This window comes from Girardinichthys multiradiatus, chromosome 20 (genome assembly GCF_021462225.1).
Source record: "Girardinichthys multiradiatus isolate DD_20200921_A chromosome 20, DD_fGirMul_XY1, whole genome shotgun sequence".
Lineage (NCBI taxonomy): Eukaryota > Metazoa > Chordata > Actinopteri > Cyprinodontiformes > Goodeidae > Girardinichthys > Girardinichthys multiradiatus.
In genome coordinates, this window is record NC_061812.1 from 11,310,374 (window position 1) to 11,328,045 (window position 17,672).

Here is a 17,672-nt window from a genome sequence, read left to right on the forward strand (position 1 = left end):
AGACTTAGATTTAAAATCATTTTAATTCAACCAACCATATTTCTGATAGGAAACAATGTAAAATAAATATCAGTTAAAAAAATAGATTTGTCTTTTCAATTTTGTAAAGAAAAATGGTGTGTTGAAAATTTACACTTCTGAATCACTTGGTATTGCTTCAAGTTAGAAGAAAAATATTCTCAGTAAATATTTAGTGAGAAAATGTTGATATGTTCAATAATTATGTTTAGAATATCAGACTATTTGTGGACTGTTACAAAGATGTTTTTCTGGTATACATCTTTCTTTGTATCTTAATTGTGATTCAATATGCTAACATAGACATTTTGCAAAAAACTTTGATCAAATGGTCGAGTCAAGCCATTGCAAGGTTATTGTTAAACAAGACAACCTAACTAACAATCTAAAAAGCTGACATATGGCTGGCAGTTTGGTAGTTAAAGGCCACCTCCGGTGAGAATCAAGCTTTTGACCTTGTTAACACATCCATATGGTGTTTTTGAGGTGCTAAAATGCATATCAGGAGAGAAAAAACCTCCACGGCTGAATGATTCTACATTGGTACTGCACAAGTCATTTGGTGAGACTTTGCCAAACAGCTTTACATAAAAACAGTTTTTTTAATAATGGAGTTTAGCCTAGACCTGTTTAAAAGAAGAGTTAAACTGCAATCATGAAAGCAATGCATTTGTGGAAGGTTTAATAAGTCTATTAACCCTTGCATATTAATAAAACAAACATTTTACCTGAAATAAGATTAAAATTCAAGAAATAATTCTAACGAAAAATAAATATCTAAATATGCAATTAGAAACCACTAAGATATGTTTTCAAAGACAATAAGTTATTCTTTACTAAAACTGGAAATTTCACTTTGAGATTTAACCTTTTAAGTTTTTTGCGATGCCATGTTGTCAGGTGAGCCCCAGGTATGAAGGGACTTGTTTTTTTTTTTTTTCTATAAATATTTCTAACCTAATATGTCTGTTCCACAGCAAAACGATGGGCAGTTTACTGTGATCCAGCTTGTTGGTATGCTACGTGGCATCGCTTCGGGCATGAAGTACCTAGCCGACATGAATTATGTGCATCGTGACCTTGCAGCCAGAAACATCCTGGTCAACAGCAACCTTGTGTGCAAAGTGTCAGACTTCGGCCTCTCACGCTTTTTGGAGGATGACACATCAGATCCTACCTACACCAGTGCTCTGGTAATACAATATTTTAACTCTTACCTTTTACAGACACTCACTGATTTCAGTGGATATTATCAGTTTTCCAAAATAAGCCTAATGTCAGTCCTTTACAAACGAGTACTTGCTTGACACCTCTTCACATAGTTCTGCTAGGAGGTTTGTTTTTTGACTAAACCAGGGATTGATGTAAATGCCACAGTGCATTCCCACTCTGTTTCCCCTATCAGGACAAATGCCATCTCTTCTCTTTTTTTTGTGCTCTTTCTTTTGTCTAGAGTATTCCATGTACCACACTTTCTGCCCCAGGAGTTTTGTTATATACACTTCCCTGTTTGGATTACCATCAGTATTGTTCCTGTGAAAAGTGTCTTTCCAGACTGTGACGGTCAGGTTTCGGGGTCACCTGCTTCACTTGGGTCATTCCCTTTGTTTTCACAGGGAGGGAAGATCCCTATCCGATGGACTGCTCCCGAAGCGATCCAGTACAGAAAGTTCACCTCAGCTAGCGATGTGTGGAGCTATGGGATTGTCATGTGGGAAGTCATGTCCTACGGAGAAAGACCTTACTGGGACATGACCAATCAAGATGTACGTATTTAACATGGCTTTTGTCATTTTCACTAGTGCTGTTAATTTTTTCAGGCCAGGGGCCACCCTAAAACATTTATTCCCAAACTCTCAGTGCGCAGATATATTTTTGGTTCTCTGAGTTCCATTAAATGTTCAAAATCCTCTGAGATACGATTTGTCAATGGTGTCTGCTTTCCCTTAGCTAAACACAAGGGTTTTATATGAAAATACCCCCACACTCACCACACAGACATAATCAGATCATTTGAAATGCACCGCAGTGTTCGGTGGACAATTTTTGCTCTTGACTGGAGTCTCTATTTTCTGTTTCCCTCTGGGTAGTGAAGGAGAGAGCAAATTATAGGAAGAGAGATAATGAAAATAGTTTCAAATTGAATGTGAGAACACTAATGTGCTAAGAGGGACTGAGGACCTCAACGGTTATCATATTAGCAGCTGCAGATAGTGTTTCTGCTCCATCGGGGTACTCGTTTGGAGATCTTGTGAATAAGATTAATCTGCGTCTGAATGGAGCTTTTTTAATGACCCCGATAATGAGCAGGGGATGGTGTGCCCTTCCTCCAAGTGTGCTTGGGCTTGTTCCTCTCTGTTAACTGTGCACTACCTTTGTGTACAAGTGTCAGACATATTTGTAAAGTAGCTATATGTGGACTGAACATGAAATACACTAAATGGCCACAGATTAAGTCAGATTTTTAGCCCAGAGCAGGTTGGTAAAATGACACCCTGTGTTTTTACAGATTCTGATAAACAGTGTTGCATCAAAACAGTACGCCACTGTAAATAAGAATTGAAATTAACTGGTAAATAAGGAAAGTATTTGTTAAATGTTAAATTTGAAAATAATAGATTTTTTGAAATGATAAATAAATGTTGTCCTTACTTTAATGTTATGTTCTTTTGTTTCGACCATTTCAAAGAGTCAAATGGGCCCTTTTGTCACATCTTAAAGTGCTTTGAAAAGCTCCCTTACAGATTTCTTCTATTTTTGCCTTTTTATTACACTTAAATGTTTCATAACCATAAACTAATTTTAATGAGAAAAAGATTACCTTAGTAAATACATAATGTTGTTTTAAAATAATGATTTGATTTGGTTAATAAATAAAACCTATCTAAACAAACCTGTAATCGCCAACGCCATCAAGCATTTGTGATGTTTGGCAATGGTTCTTCTGTATCGCTTTTTAAAGATTATTTGCCCACTCTTCTTTTAATAGTTTTATTTTAGCCACAAAGGAAGATTTATGAACATGAACTACCTGCCGTAGCATCTCAATCAGATTTAAGTCAGAAGTTGAGCCGGCTACTTCAAAACCTTTCTTGTTTTGAGCCACTCAGAGGTGGAAACAGAACAGACCCAGATCATCACTCTACCACCACTATGTTTGAGTGTGAATGTAAGTGTGATGTTCTTTTTCTGAAACGTCATCAGTTTTATGGTGGATTTGAAGGTATACACATTTGCCAGTCCATAGAATATTTTGGGGATCATTGCAATGTTTTTTTTGGCAACTGTGAGATGGGCCTTTACGTTCTTTTGGTCAGCAGTGGTTTTCACATTGGAACTCAACCATGGATGCAGTTTTTTGGTCTAGTTTTTTCTTATTGTTGAGTCACAAACACTAACCTTAACTGAGGCAAGTGAGGCCTGCAGAGTTCTAGATGGTGGTCTGGGTTTTTGTGACCTCTAGGATGAGTTCTTAGGTCAATCTTGAATTACTTTTAGTTTGCTGGCCACTCCTGAGAGCACTTGCCACTATTCCATGCATTCTCAGTTTGAGGTTATTGACACTCCCCATGGTTTTCTGGAGTCCCAAAGCCTTAGAAACAACTTTGTAACACTCTGAAACACATTTCTTTTTCTTGTAACTATGGCATAATGTCTTGCATTTTGAGATCTTTTAGCCTTCTTGATGTTGGTTAGACAAGTTTCATTTAAGTGATTTCTTCATTTTACAGGTCAGTAATTGGGATTGGGTAGTATACTCACACCCAAGCCCAGTTAATTCATTATTTAACATGGAGGGCATTGATATTTTGTTGGTATAAAGAAAATTTGAGCGGATATCGATATCCGGTATTACTGTTGCTGTTTTAGCCAATAACCGGTATTTACTGATACTATATATATTTCTCCAACCTTTCGTGAAAACCTCCATGAAAAAATGACCACGCCACTGACATTGCTTCTGTGCTTCAGGTAAACACCCAACAACACTTACACAAACAGCAACAAGGTGGAAATAAATATTTGTCGTTAATATTGACCCAGTTTTACTTATGGGACCAATACCAATATGTTTTAAAATAACTAACATCGGCCGATACCGTTGTTAATGCAGATATATCATGCATCCCTAATATTTCCCCATACAACTAGTTTGGTTTGGTTATATTTTTTCCACTTTATAAATTAAATCATTATTTTAAAACAGCTTGTTTGTGATTTTTCAGGTTATCTTTATCTGATTAAAATTTGTTTGATGTTATGAAACATTTAGGAATGTCCAAAAATGCAAAAACAGAATAAATCTGTAAGGAGATGAATATTTGCTCTCAGCAGAGTATTTTGTAAAAAAAAATATAAATTAATTTCCCAATGATAAATGTTCTTAAATTAAATGATGTAACAGAATTCTACTGCAATAAAAAATTACTTTATTCTAAGAATAGTTTTAGCTCATATTTATGTATGGAAGATTCTGTAAATGAACACATATATTTAACTTTTCAGTGTTTCCTGCAAAATTCTGTTATACAACCAGGTTATTGTAAGGTTTTCAACCATTTTAACTTTCCACAAAGAAGTGGAAATCCTTCTTCATTAGCTAAAATATTTTAAATTGGTTGCTAAAAAGCTTTCAAATAACATTTATGTTAACGTGTGAATGAGTTGGATTTTGCTAAACAAAAACAATAAGCAAATAAACCAATACCTGAAAAAATGATTAATAATAACTTGACATTTAAAAGGGTCTTAGCCATTTTTCTGGGAAGCCGCATGTTTTTTACTTGATATCTCCTATTTCTTAAGGTGATCTCAAAAGATCTGTGTTTCCCCCACAGGTCATTAATGCTATAGAGCAAGACTATCGGCTGCCCCCGCCGATGGACTGTCCCAGCGCGCTGCACCAGCTCATGTTGGACTGCTGGCAGAAGGACCGTAACAACCGTCCAAAGTTTAGCCAGATTGTTAACAACCTCGACAAGATGATCCGCAATCCCAACACGCTGAAGGCCATGACTCCTTTATCTACAGGGTAGGTGAAAAGCAAGCTGAGTCTTTGAGCTTTCAGTCTGTGCTTTTCTCCTTCCTTTGATCCCTTCTTTACTCTCTGTGAGGTATTTGGATGTGTGTTTATTCTCTCCATTGGCATCACAGAAAATAGGCTTTTTTATTTTAGCTTCCTCCACACTGATATGAATAACATGTTTAAGTGTATGATTCATTTCAGCTTCCGTCAGTACTAAGGTCTTCAATTGTTGACTAAAATATTTGTGCTTCTGCGACAGTGTCTTCTGTGGCACTTTTCACATGTGCCAAACACAGTTTCTCTTGTTTTTCCTGGCGCCGAGCGGTTATGTAAATTAAAGCCTTTTGGTTTGATCGATCCAAACCTTCCCACGAATGCTCCAGGCAAGTCCTGGGTTGAAGCAGCTCTGCATTTTTTTTCAAACAAAACATTTTTAAGCATTTCTGCTTTGGGTGTTAGTTTGCTGTCAGAGCCAGGGCTTTGCTGATTTCCATTATCCCTGCCTGTACTTTCATTTGCGGTGCAGTGCAGGACCACAACCCAGATTTTCCACAGACACTCAATGAATACATAGGCTCCCTGAAGACTATCACCTCATTTGGAAAATACCCTTTATGAGGAAGCAGTTTGGAAAATATTTTTTCATGGATTAGACTTGTGGGATTCTCTTAAGTTCTGTACACTGTTTTGAAAATGCAACATAATAATTCATGTTTGAATCATACTCAGGTGGTCTGGACTGGCTATGATGTTAGATCTTCCACTTTGAACTGTTATTATTCTTGATCTGTACTGCTTGTCTCCTCTGTAGGGTTCATCTCCCTCTCCTGGACCGCAGCATCCCAGACTTCTCCACCTTCAGCACTGTGGATGAGTGGCTGGATGCCATCAAGATGGGCCAGTACAAAGAAAACTTTGCCAGTTCTGACTTTTCAACATTTGATGTGGTGTCTCAGATGACCATGGAGTAAGTGTTGATCATAACTTGCACTGAAGGCCTAATAAGTGCAAGAGAAAACTTTGAAACAAAGTGGGTGTTCAGAAGTTTGTGGTTTAAATCTTAGCAGAAACAAGACTCAGTCTGTAGCCTGTTGAAAATTATGCTTTTTTATCCTAATGTTGGAGCTGGGAGGGAGCTGGGCATATGTTCAACAAGCTCCCCATTCAACCTTAGTCCGAAGAGATAACAGGAGCACATGGGGTTAAGTTGCTGAAAAAAGAATCATCCCACTTATAGTGAAACAATAAAAATCATTTCCTGTCAGTGTATGACAAACAAAAGCCACAGATCAGCCCACTGAGATGTTCAGCTTCAGTTTTTCAGACAAACAGATGGTAATGTGTAATCCAACAAATGTGATTACTGCTGAGATTCATCGTAAGAGCCGAGGGATGTATTGTGTAATAGATAAATAGCTGCCCTGCTGTGAGTAAGTAATGTGTGAACTGCCACCACTTGTATACAGTGAAACATTTTTAAATAAAATATGCTTTAGGAAAAAACATGTATATTTGTCATTCTAAGGATTATATTGCTCCATAAGAAGAGCTAAACTAACTATATTAGTCAAAAACTCTCAATCATAATTTTGCATAGAGGATCTCAATTGAGTCATAACAAAACCAAAGGAAGACAAAAAAGGAAAATGTGCTGATAAGATAAAAACAATGAGAAAGCTCACACTATAGCTAGATGAAAAATATATACAAAAGCAAATGCAAGTAAATAAATTCAGCTCCATGCTTAAAGAATTACACATCTTATAAACAAACTAAAATAAAAAGTAAGTATATGCATTTTAGTGTATATATTATGCAATATGTATTTCTAACAGACAACACGAACAGAAAAACTGTTAAAATTAGGTTTCAAAAAGACATTTCCCCAGTTTGTTTTGTTGTGTACATAGCTATTCATCTAAATCATGGTTTTATTGGGAGCAAGATATAAAACCTGACAGTAAAGAATTTTACACATTAAAACAGCATTCACTTTCAATGATCAAACCACAAACTGAATATAATAGCTTTATAAAGCTTCTTTTGAAAATCGAACAGCCTATAAATATGAATGGTATACTTCCCTGGACAATAAAAAGACACATAAATCAAACTATAGTAAAGGGTTATTTAGCATTACTGCTAAGTTATACTACAACACTTACTAATGATCCCCGTTGGATATTTAACTTGAGACCAGAGTAGTTTTCAAGTTTTTAGAAAGAAGACTTTTTTTTAATTTTTTGTATGTAGCTTTATGTACGTCAAGAGCTAACAGACTTAGACTGAACAGATTGGAAATATTTTTTGGATCAGTATAATTTTTAGCCATTGTTATGAAACATTTCTATGAAGAAAAAACATCTAATTGGGACAGGAAACAAAAGAGGTAATGCAGCAAACAACCTCATTTTAAGTAAAAGAAACAACAGTGGTTTCGAAACAGATCCCTGTGAAATCCAAGGTCTTATAATACCACTATCAGATGTATTATTCATTAATTTGAACAAATTGTTAATGATTAAGATAATTGTAAAAACATTTGAGTTTTTTCTTTCCATAGAGCCTTACTACAAAGGTTCATTGAGTAAAATAACAGTGTCAAACGTTTTTGATAAATTTACACCTTATACATATATGGGAAAAAGGTCTAAGGAGTCATGCCTCTGAACATGGAGGATAAAGTGGTTATTTTATTTATTTAACTGCATAAACACAAAATCATTTTAGTTAGAAAATATTTAAATGTCTGTGGTCTTTTAATGCTGCTGTCTTGTTTCTCATCTGCTTTCACCCAGCAGTGTCTTTTGGTGCCATATTACATTGATTTTTGAAGCATTTCTGATTGGCATTCAGCAGTTTTGATCTTATACATACACGCATCAATAAATATTAGTATAGACAGACAAATGGCTTACAAAATACTGCTCATAGCCTGTGGTAGCATTAGCCTGACATCTGTTTTTTGTGCTTTGCAGTGACATCCTGAGGGTTGGTGTGACTTTAGCAGGCCATCAAAAGAAGATCCTGAACAGTGTCCAGATGATGCGTGCACAGATGAACCAGATTCAGTCAGTGGAGGTTTGACCCTCCTGAGAGGAGCAGAGGGGGAAAAAGGTGTTGGGAGACAAGGCTCTGGACGTGGAGGATGGAGTGTATTTTCTTTTTTCCCGTGTGGCATTGTGTCTGGTCTTCCCACCAGGCTTACCATCAAGCCCCACGTTCCCCTGTTCTGTTCCCTCTCTCCTCCTCCTCCCCATTCTCCCTAACTCTCCCTCCATGCTTGGGATAAGTTGTGGAGAGCTGTGAGATGACACAAGTCAAAATGATGAAGAATCCAGGCAGCCCACAGCCAAAACCCACAATTAGAGCCAGAAAAATGGGAGGTTAAGAAGTGACCAGCAAATAATTTTTCAATCTTCAGTTTTATTTGTTTCAGCATTTATTACCCTGTTTTGGTTTGTTTATTTTGCTAATTTTGTAAAGATTTTTTTAAAGAAAAGAGAAAAACTGATAAGAAAAGGAGTTTATCTAAATTTATAGATGATATAAGGCTGTACACTAGATGAACTGAGTAGGAAAGCTACCCTTTAAAAGGGCAAAAAAAGAAACGAAGAAACGAAGGACGAGTTTCTGGAGAACATCCTCAACATGGTGTCTTGGTTTTAATTTTGGACAGTATGTGGAAACACAGAGTTCTCTGTGGCCTTCTGCAAGAAAAAGGGGGACTTGGCACACATGTCCGACTTGTGCCACAGGTATAAAAAAGAAAAATATTACAAGTCATGAAATGGACAACTTGTGGCACAGATGGACAAATCATGCAGTGAATTCAGCTTGAAAGTAAATGGGAAAAAAAACGACTTTTTTCTCACCGCGAGAAACTTTTAATGTGTTTGACATTTTGTATTGAAGAGTCCCTCTTACTATGCTTCCTCTAACTAAAGACTAGTTTATTTTTTTTCACAGTGGAATATTCACCGTCTGCCAAATAGAACTCTTCCCCTTTGCAGTCTAGTCATGATCCTGTACTGTACATATCAGATGCACTTGACCTGCCATAACATGACTCAGAGATAGTTATTGTAGGTGATTAGTTAAAGAGCTGAAGACATGACTACAGGGAGGTATTAAGTAGTTGTTGCCTCTAGCTGTATCATTTTAGCTTGTGTGAAAAACAGCAAAACTGACTTCCAGCAGAGATTCTTAGAAAAAGATTAAAAAAAAAACAGGTTCTACTGTTTACTTCCAACTCAATATAAAGACAAAAAAAAAACAGTTACAGCATCCTCCTTCATGGTGTTTATTTCAAGTGCCGTCTGTGTGTATGTGCACATGTTGCACTCACATGCAGAAAAAGAAAAAGGTCGCTTCTAACAGTGTCGGATCTTGTGTTTGATAGCATGCTGAGTGAGTGGTTAATTTCACAGTGCTTTGATTTGCAGCGATTAGTCTAGCGATATATTAGTATTCTTCCAGTTTTCCTATTTAAAAAAGGATGTTTATGCTTAAATGATTAAAGTTTTGATACCATACAGTTGTTTTACATTCACACAGTCAAGTCACAATGATACATTTGTTAAATAAAAACTAAAAAGTGTGTTATATTATTTCAATTCTGGTATGAATATTTTTAAATTTCTATTGTTCCCATGAGGTTTTTTTTTTTTTGCACTGAGTTTATTTTTGCTGCCAACTCTCTGGATCTTCCTCCATCGGTTTGCATTTAGTTTTGAAGGACAAATCATGCACAAAACCTATGTAGATAAACAGCTTTACCTTGTAAAGGCTTCCATTTTCTTCACATGTATGCATTAATTGTATATTATTTTATGAGGACTAATTGTCACACGAGTACAGAACTGCCAGTCATGGTTTGTGTTGTTGCCGTTAACTTGTTGTAGGTTTTGTGAGTGGAGGGGGAGTTCAAGAAAACCCAGTGAATCTTCAAAGATAGTGAAACAGACAGGGGTTTATGCACACAACCAATAAATGATAAGCAGTAATGCCGAGCTCCTGCCGGGCTCTCCCCTCAGAGCTGACAGACAGACATGGACGTCCAGCTGTGAGCCATCGGTCAGATGTGTCTGGTCACAGTGGGGTGGCTGCACCCTGATCACAGCTACTCTGCCCGGGCACCGATTTCATCTCTCTATCCTCCTGATAACACACATGCCTGTCGACCACCTGTCAAACGGCATCTTTTGATCTACTCTTAGTCGGCTTTTGCCAGTTGTCCAGTTCCGTCTCGACGTGTTTAAAATGCATCAGCAGCAGAAGGCACATTAACATTCGACAGCGTGGCAGTTGTGTCTTGTCTTGTCCTAATGGTATGAGCCACTGAGATTCCTCCAGACTGGACAATCCTTCTCATGTTTGCTTGAACCAAATCCTCAGACGCTGACCTGAGTTTTCATGTTTTCACTATAGGCAGCTTTGGCACCAAACACTGTCTTTGGAGAAAGAGGGAAACCTCAGTTACTGAAACACTGTCATCATACCTTATGTTACCCCACCTTATGTTATTAACTTTGAATCAGAGAGGGATTGATTTTCTTTCTTCTTTTTCTCTGCAGCAGTATAAATAACAAATATTGCCCTGAAATCTTTTCATAATTCAATCATTTCATTCATGCGTTCAAATGCATGAATCTTTTCATAATATGTTTATAAAAGCAGAGTAGAATCATGAGTCGCAGTCAAAATGGGGAAGTGAAGTGAGAGACAATACCGTGACCTAAATGCCACCAATATTTCGTTTTTACTGACCTTTAGCTTCTCCCATCTTTCATTTCTCAGTATGTAACAGCTCATTAGTTTTGTTTTAAAATCCAGCATGTCTTCTCACAGTACGGGAAAACACTCCATCATCAAGAAAAGCACTTAATGCGCAGGAAATTAATTTGCAGTATGCGAGAGGCTGGCAAGGTACAGTGTTTCTTTACTCCAGCCCCATTATAGCTCATTCAGATGCTTGTCTGTGGATGCTGCCAAGATTTTAAGGTAGTTCCTTAAAGCAAATGTCAAGAATAATTGTTTGATTAATAACTCAAGAGAGAATGAGAATATTTCATTCCCCCTGCTGTCTCAGTTTAGTTTGTTGTTTTCTCAGCAAGGTAGGAACTATTGTTTGTTCTGCATAATGACATTTTTAAAAAGTCTTATCTTATTCTAAATATACTGTATAGAGAACACATTCAACAGTGGGACCCCATGTTTATTTAATCAATTGAATACAGACTGTTAAAAATGTATAAAAGACGAGGTTTCTGATTCATCTGTGACACATTTTATAATAAAAATAACGACACAGAAATTTCCCTCCCTGTAATATTTTTTTTTTATTCTCTCTGAAATGAGACAGAATATTAGATGTAAGTGCCTCAAACAGCAATGGGCATCACAAGTAAAAAATATATTTGGACATGCGATAATATTTGGTCAATGAGACAGTTGTTGAGATAAATATAAATATATATATATATAGATAGATATCTATCTATATATATTAAAAAAAAAAAAAATATATATATATATATATATATATATATATATATATATATATATATATATATATAATCTTCAATGTGCCAATATTTAAGGGATGGAGGAAAAGCGCTAAGTCTCAGTGTTGCATGATCGTGTGCTTGAACATGAGCTGATCCAGGTTATAAAAAAGTTGGCCTCATGTTTTAAACAGTAAAACATTCTCCTTTACTGGCTGCAACGTAAAGCACCAGGGCGCCCTCTACTGATGTGTTTCAAATGTTGGACTGACATTTTGAAGCGCATTCAGTTTGTGAATACTGCACCAGGCAAATATCCAGTGGTTTGGGGACTTGAACTAGCTGCTGATGGACAAAAACTGGCTGCTGCTAACAGTAAGCCCGTGTATGTTCCCTGTTGGACAATGTACATTTGTACCATTACAGCATCCTGACACATTTGTTCTCCGGTTTGACTGTGTGTTCCCCTCTGTTGCTTCCACCTTCCCCCAACAACCACCCCCTCCACCACTACCACTCTGGCTCCTGGTTAGTGCAGTAAGGGGTATATCCCTGTTCCACTGATAATGCCCACATAATAGACCAGTGCCGGTTCAGACCACTGTGACTGATGTGGGAGATCCTGTATTTCTGTATAAATGTATATTGACTGTAACCCTGTGAATGATGTAACAATTTCATTATTTGTAATATTGTCATTGTTTTATTTTCTAAAAATGGAAAGCCAAATTGACTCTCCTCAATAAAAATAAGATCTGTTATGAAAAACAGAAAATGTGATGTGTAGTTTATTTATTTATTTATTTATTTTTGTTTATAAACCTTATTTTCAACAATTTTATCCCACTGTAAACAAACCACTGAATGCCTACATTGTTGATTAATTAAGACATTCATGAGAGACCAGCTAGAATAAAAAATAGTATAATATGCGAAATTGTACAATAGAGTAAAATTGATAATATTGGGCTCAATTATTATACATTTCTATATTTTAATCACAATATTTTATGTTAATACAAAAATCACCAACCAAATGTGGGGCAAACTTCCTTGGTCCCCTTGTTGACTGTATTTATTTAAGTATTGTACTTGAAATTTGATCATTTTATACATTACAACAATTTGTTCCTCTATGTTGAATTGAAGCCATCTACAGACTTGTTAATAACAGGATTAGAAAAATAAATTACAACAAACAAAGAAGCATTGAACCGCTGCAACAAAATTACTGTATCAACAAAAAGATGACAGTGACAGTAATGACAGTAATTTATTCACAAACAGTTAGAGAATGTGGAATCCTGCTAAATGCTTTTTCACGTTTACTACATTTTATAATTTCATTACTTATAAAAGGGGTGTGATATTAATAGCAAAAGAAAATTGCCAACACAAAACCAACAGAAAAAAAGCTTTTTGAAAGGACAAATTACAAAAAGAAGAAGTTCTTGTTTTATTATTATTATTAGAAGAAGAGGGAGAATATACTTGTATAAGGCATATATTATCCTGACTATGAACAGATGGAACTATATGACAAGGATCCATGTAAGTCAAGCTTCATAACCAAGATTAAGCATTGTGAAAATATAGAATGATTGATTAAATAAGCATTTAATGCGTTTTTTAAGTTAAAAAAGGGGTATGGGAAGGCAAATGTTCGGTAAATCCTATGCTTATTTAATTTATCCTGTAATATGTAAAATCACGGATATGCATATATCTCCATGATCAGTAAATGTTTACAGGGTTATCCTGTTTGTACTATTTTTAACAGTTTATACTTGTATGTGTATCCATATATAGATATTATACTTAAACATAATATCGAATTATATATACATACTTAAATGCTGACCTTACTCAAGTTTAACTAATCAATGTTCAGTCTTTCCTATTATGCATAATGAGTTATATGTTACATGACATTGATCATGTTTAATGTATCTATAAAGCTAATATATCACTCAACAGTGTTCAACTGAAATCTCCCTATAATACTTAACACTGGCTTACAAATGAGCAATAAGATGAAATATCAGCACATACAAAAATAATGTAAAACAATATAAATGAATAGAAGAACAAATTATACCAAGGGCTTTTTAAAATCAGTAATAGAAAAATACTATTTACAAACATAACTGATATATAAAGACTGTAGGAAACACAATTGCTGTTAGAACATGTAAATAAAGAAATATAATGAAAGCAGTATTATTTTATTAATGCTTCAAAAACTTTTTTTGAAATACTTCAACAACGCTGTATCTGCAATGAGCTTGCTGGATTTTACAACATTCTGTAGTTGTTTAAAATATTTTAACAATTCCTTACCTCCAGTTTCCACTGTGTTGTTAAAATGAGCTTCAATAAGGAGACAGTGAGAAATGTGGAGCGGTCCTAAGCTGAATGCTAGGAGTTTTTAAAACCTCATGGCTCTGCAACAGACTTTGGTTTGACTTTGTAAAAATTATAATACAGCAGCCAAGTCAAAAAAATGGTAAAAAAATATTTTGCATCTTGCTAAATGAAAAATGTCAGTGTAGTTGTACAGCAGAAACTAAAACCCACATTTTATTTTGTAGTGACCCAAACCAGATAGAAAAAAAGTTATTCAAGTTATTTCATCATTATTTATTGCAGGGTAACCCAAAACAAAACAAAAAAAGTGATTCATGACATTTTTGTATCATTCATAGCAATATGTTTTCTTGCAATGAATAACAGGATGCTTTGATAAAATGTTTACCATATTTTGTTGAGCTCGCAAAAGAAAAGTCTTTGAGAAATGATCAAGATTCTGTTGTTTGATCATTAAAACTTCTCTCTTTGATACGCAACCATAAGAACATGGCTGAAAAGTTACTGAATGTTTTCATGTCCACAAATGTCACATTGCATACTTATCAGAAAGGACTTACCCAAAGGCTGCAAATCCAGTGATCATTTTATGAGGTCAAATTAAACATTTAAGTTACTGTTACTTTTCCCAGCGTTTCCCTCAGAATCAGACTACTGCACATTGTTCTATGGTTTCATGTCAGAAGTGATTTAAACAAAGGGTACCGCCGTCTGTCACGGCCTCAGTTTCCTGAGTGTAGGTCAGACTCCCTTCACCCTGCTTGGAGATTTTGAAACCTCATTAGCAGCCAAGGCGTGAAAGGCTACAGACCTTGGCCTGACCCGGCGGTGAATGGCACGTGTGTTAATAGGTTTACCCCATGGGCAGGAGAGGAGAAGATTCAAGAATTCAGTGGGGAGGGGGATCCCAATGGTACCCCAAGTCCTCTGAACTGCTACCTTTTGAACAAACGTAACCCCCGCACCCACCCTACCCTCTTACACCTGAACCAGTCAGAGCTCAGCAAAACAGAATAAACTGTCTGAGCTCTGAGGATTAAAATGTAAGGAAAAAGAGGAACTGAGGAAGATTAAAGTGTTATGCAACTGATGTTGTGTTTATTATATAGGTAACAGAAAGAACAAACGTTAGGCACCAAACTATAATTGAAATGTGAGTTTTGGTTGTTGGGAGAAATATAAAGATGTTTTCAATTACATTTTTATGTAGTTATAGCCCTCAACTGATTGTAATTCTCTTGTGTGCAACTCATCAGCTTCATTAACTTTCAAACAATGAAATAAGGGGCACAACTGAGATAAAAATCTTTGTTTCAAGGGAGACCTTGCCAGGAAGGCACACCATTACAAACTAGAAGTACAATACCTATACCTTGTTCTCAAAACACAGTTTAAATGTAGTAGTGCAGATTCCTACTTTGCATATCCTCCACATTTGGTGGTAAAGTTATAAAATAATTAAATGAACTAGCTGTTTTGTTTGTGATGCCTTGTCGTTATTACTCAACCATGTTATGATTTATTTGAAGAAATAAAGGAACCCACAACTGATTCTTATATATTCCAAGGTAGTAACCATTAAATCAAAAGCACAAATGGTGCTCCAAAGAAAATATATAAATAAAACTTAAATTATTACTTTTTAAAATTGACACATTTGAGGTTGTTCTCTTAAATTTTTTTTAGAGATGCTTGTCTCTTTTTCTACTAGAAACAAATGGAAATAATTTTATATATATCTGCCAGGGGTATGAGTAATTTTGACCTTGTCTATCTTTTAATTTTTAATCATTGACAAAACCCATGTTCTGTAATCTCCAAAGCCAAATTAAGAGCAAAGGAAGAATAGAATTAAAGAAATCCTTTATAGCATCTCTGAGATATCACAAGAACTGGACAAGAGGAAAGACAAACCAACGGAAGACAAAATCCCACTAGCTCCAGCTGTCATCACCAAAACTGTGGAAAACGTGTAATCATTTTGCCGAAAGAAAGTTCACGAGTAGCCTTCATTGCGACTTAGAAATGGTCCAAGCCAGCAGTTAAATTTAGCCATGAGTAAGTTTTGAAGTGTTTCTTATGTTCAGTTTTAAAGAGGGGCGACTGACATGTTTAATGTAGCTGTTTTTTATATTTTCTATATTTTTACTTATATTTTCTATGGGTATTTAAAAGAAAAATGTATATCGGTAAAAAGCAACTCATGCTTGAATGTACATTCAGTAGGCAGAAATGCTACCAGGATGTTATCGGCAGTCAGGAGACAATGACCTGGTTTCTGTAAGTTGAATTTAAGTGTGTGTGTCTATGATGAGATTTCTAAAAAAAAAAACCAGCTCTTACTGTGTTTTATTGTCCCCAGATGTTGTCGTCTTTTTTTCTTGGATTGATAGAACCTTTAAATACAACCAAGAGGATTGCAGAAAGAGGTTTAAAAGTTAAAAGTTCAGTTTGAAAGTTTTTTTCACAAATTATTCATGCATACAGTCAAAGTTTTAATAGAAATTCAAGTTGGAACTCAAATCTCATGAATATTGCAGCATCCTATAATTATGATGATGGTGATTATACTAGGTTTTATTTTTTGTTTTATTAATAACATAGTTACAGCAATAATTATAGCAATAAAATGATTCTTTTTATATTACAATTCTAATAAATCATAAAGCCATATTTTAGAAATGTGCATCTGTTATATGCTCAGTTTTTTGCCTACTCAAAGATATCTCGGGATTATATGTTTGTTTATTTATTTATTACAGCATAGACATATTAAAAAAAGAAAATCTATACAAGTAGTGTATGGTTTATATGACATGATTACATCAAAGTGATAGGGATATGCATATATATTTAAGAGCTATGATTACATCTAAAACAGGAACGTTTTATGTGATTGACTACTGGTAACAGTAGCTGTAATTCAAAATGTATTTATTACATCAAAGGTCACAGTTAGCTAAACAATTTTAAGGGCAGCAGGTCGATGCAAATTCGCCATGTTGAGATAAACTCAAAAAACAAAAAAATGTTGCCACCATGGACATTAGGGCCAACGCGACTGAGAGTTCATAGACTCACGTTGAGTGGAAGGACCTGCAAATGGGTCAGAATTGTCAGAAGTAATTTCCATCATCTCCTGCTCCAAACACATGATGGAGTGTGGAATCAGAATGAAATAAGACTTAGTCCTTCCTCCAAGCGCAGTGGGCATGGATCTGTTTACAGCACACCTGCCTTAAATGGCAAAAAGCTTAAAAAGTAGGACCCCTGTGAATCGAATTTTAAGTTATGAGACAGTGGCTATTGTTACACATACTTCTAAAATACCCTTTGCCTGAACTGATGAATTAAACTATTCCAGAAATGTTAACATCTGGACCCGGGCTGCAGAAAATTACATCCAGCTCAAATTCTACCCTGCAGTTTCTTGATATGGCTCAGCAGGTTCAGTAAATATTAGTGAAAGCCTATTATGGTCCTGTCAGGAATATTGGTTGTTAAATATGGGCCTTGTTTGAATGGTGTGGCCTGTTCCTTCAGCTTGACAATAAAAATGAAGCAAGAATTATGCTTAATGTTGTTATTTACAGCTAAAGTTACACATTTTCCAACTTCAATGTATCCTATAAACTGATATGTAGTTTGTTTTTATTGCAAATTAATGGTCCTACAGAGCTAATAAAAATTAACATAATTGTTAATGGATGCTCATAAGTAAAATTATAATGATCAAATTAAGGAGCATGAATAAG

The 17,672-nt window shown here is 35.5% G+C and overlaps 1 protein-coding gene across 6 annotated transcripts in view; it reads left to right on the plus strand.

Moving 5' to 3' along the window:
- The window catches only part of ephb2b (eph receptor B2b), a 161,747-nt gene extending 149,422 nt beyond the window's left edge, over window positions 1-12,325 (plus strand). For 5 of the 6 annotated variants that reach the window (XM_047347320.1, XM_047347322.1, XM_047347321.1 and 2 more), the window contains 5 exons: window positions 996-1,211; window positions 1,635-1,784; window positions 4,857-5,050; window positions 5,856-6,011; window positions 8,023-12,325. In XM_047347320.1, coding sequence (XP_047203276.1) covers window positions 996-1,211; window positions 1,635-1,784; window positions 4,857-5,050; window positions 5,856-6,011; window positions 8,023-8,131 — 825 coding nt within the window. In that variant the 3' untranslated portion in view covers window positions 8,132-12,325. Of the gene's footprint in view, window positions 1-995; window positions 1,212-1,634; window positions 1,785-4,856; window positions 5,051-5,855; window positions 6,016-8,022 lie in introns of those variants that run through there. The other variant, XM_047347325.1, reaches the window with a different exon arrangement.
- The last annotated feature ends 5,347 nt before the right edge of the window (window positions 12,326-17,672 follow it).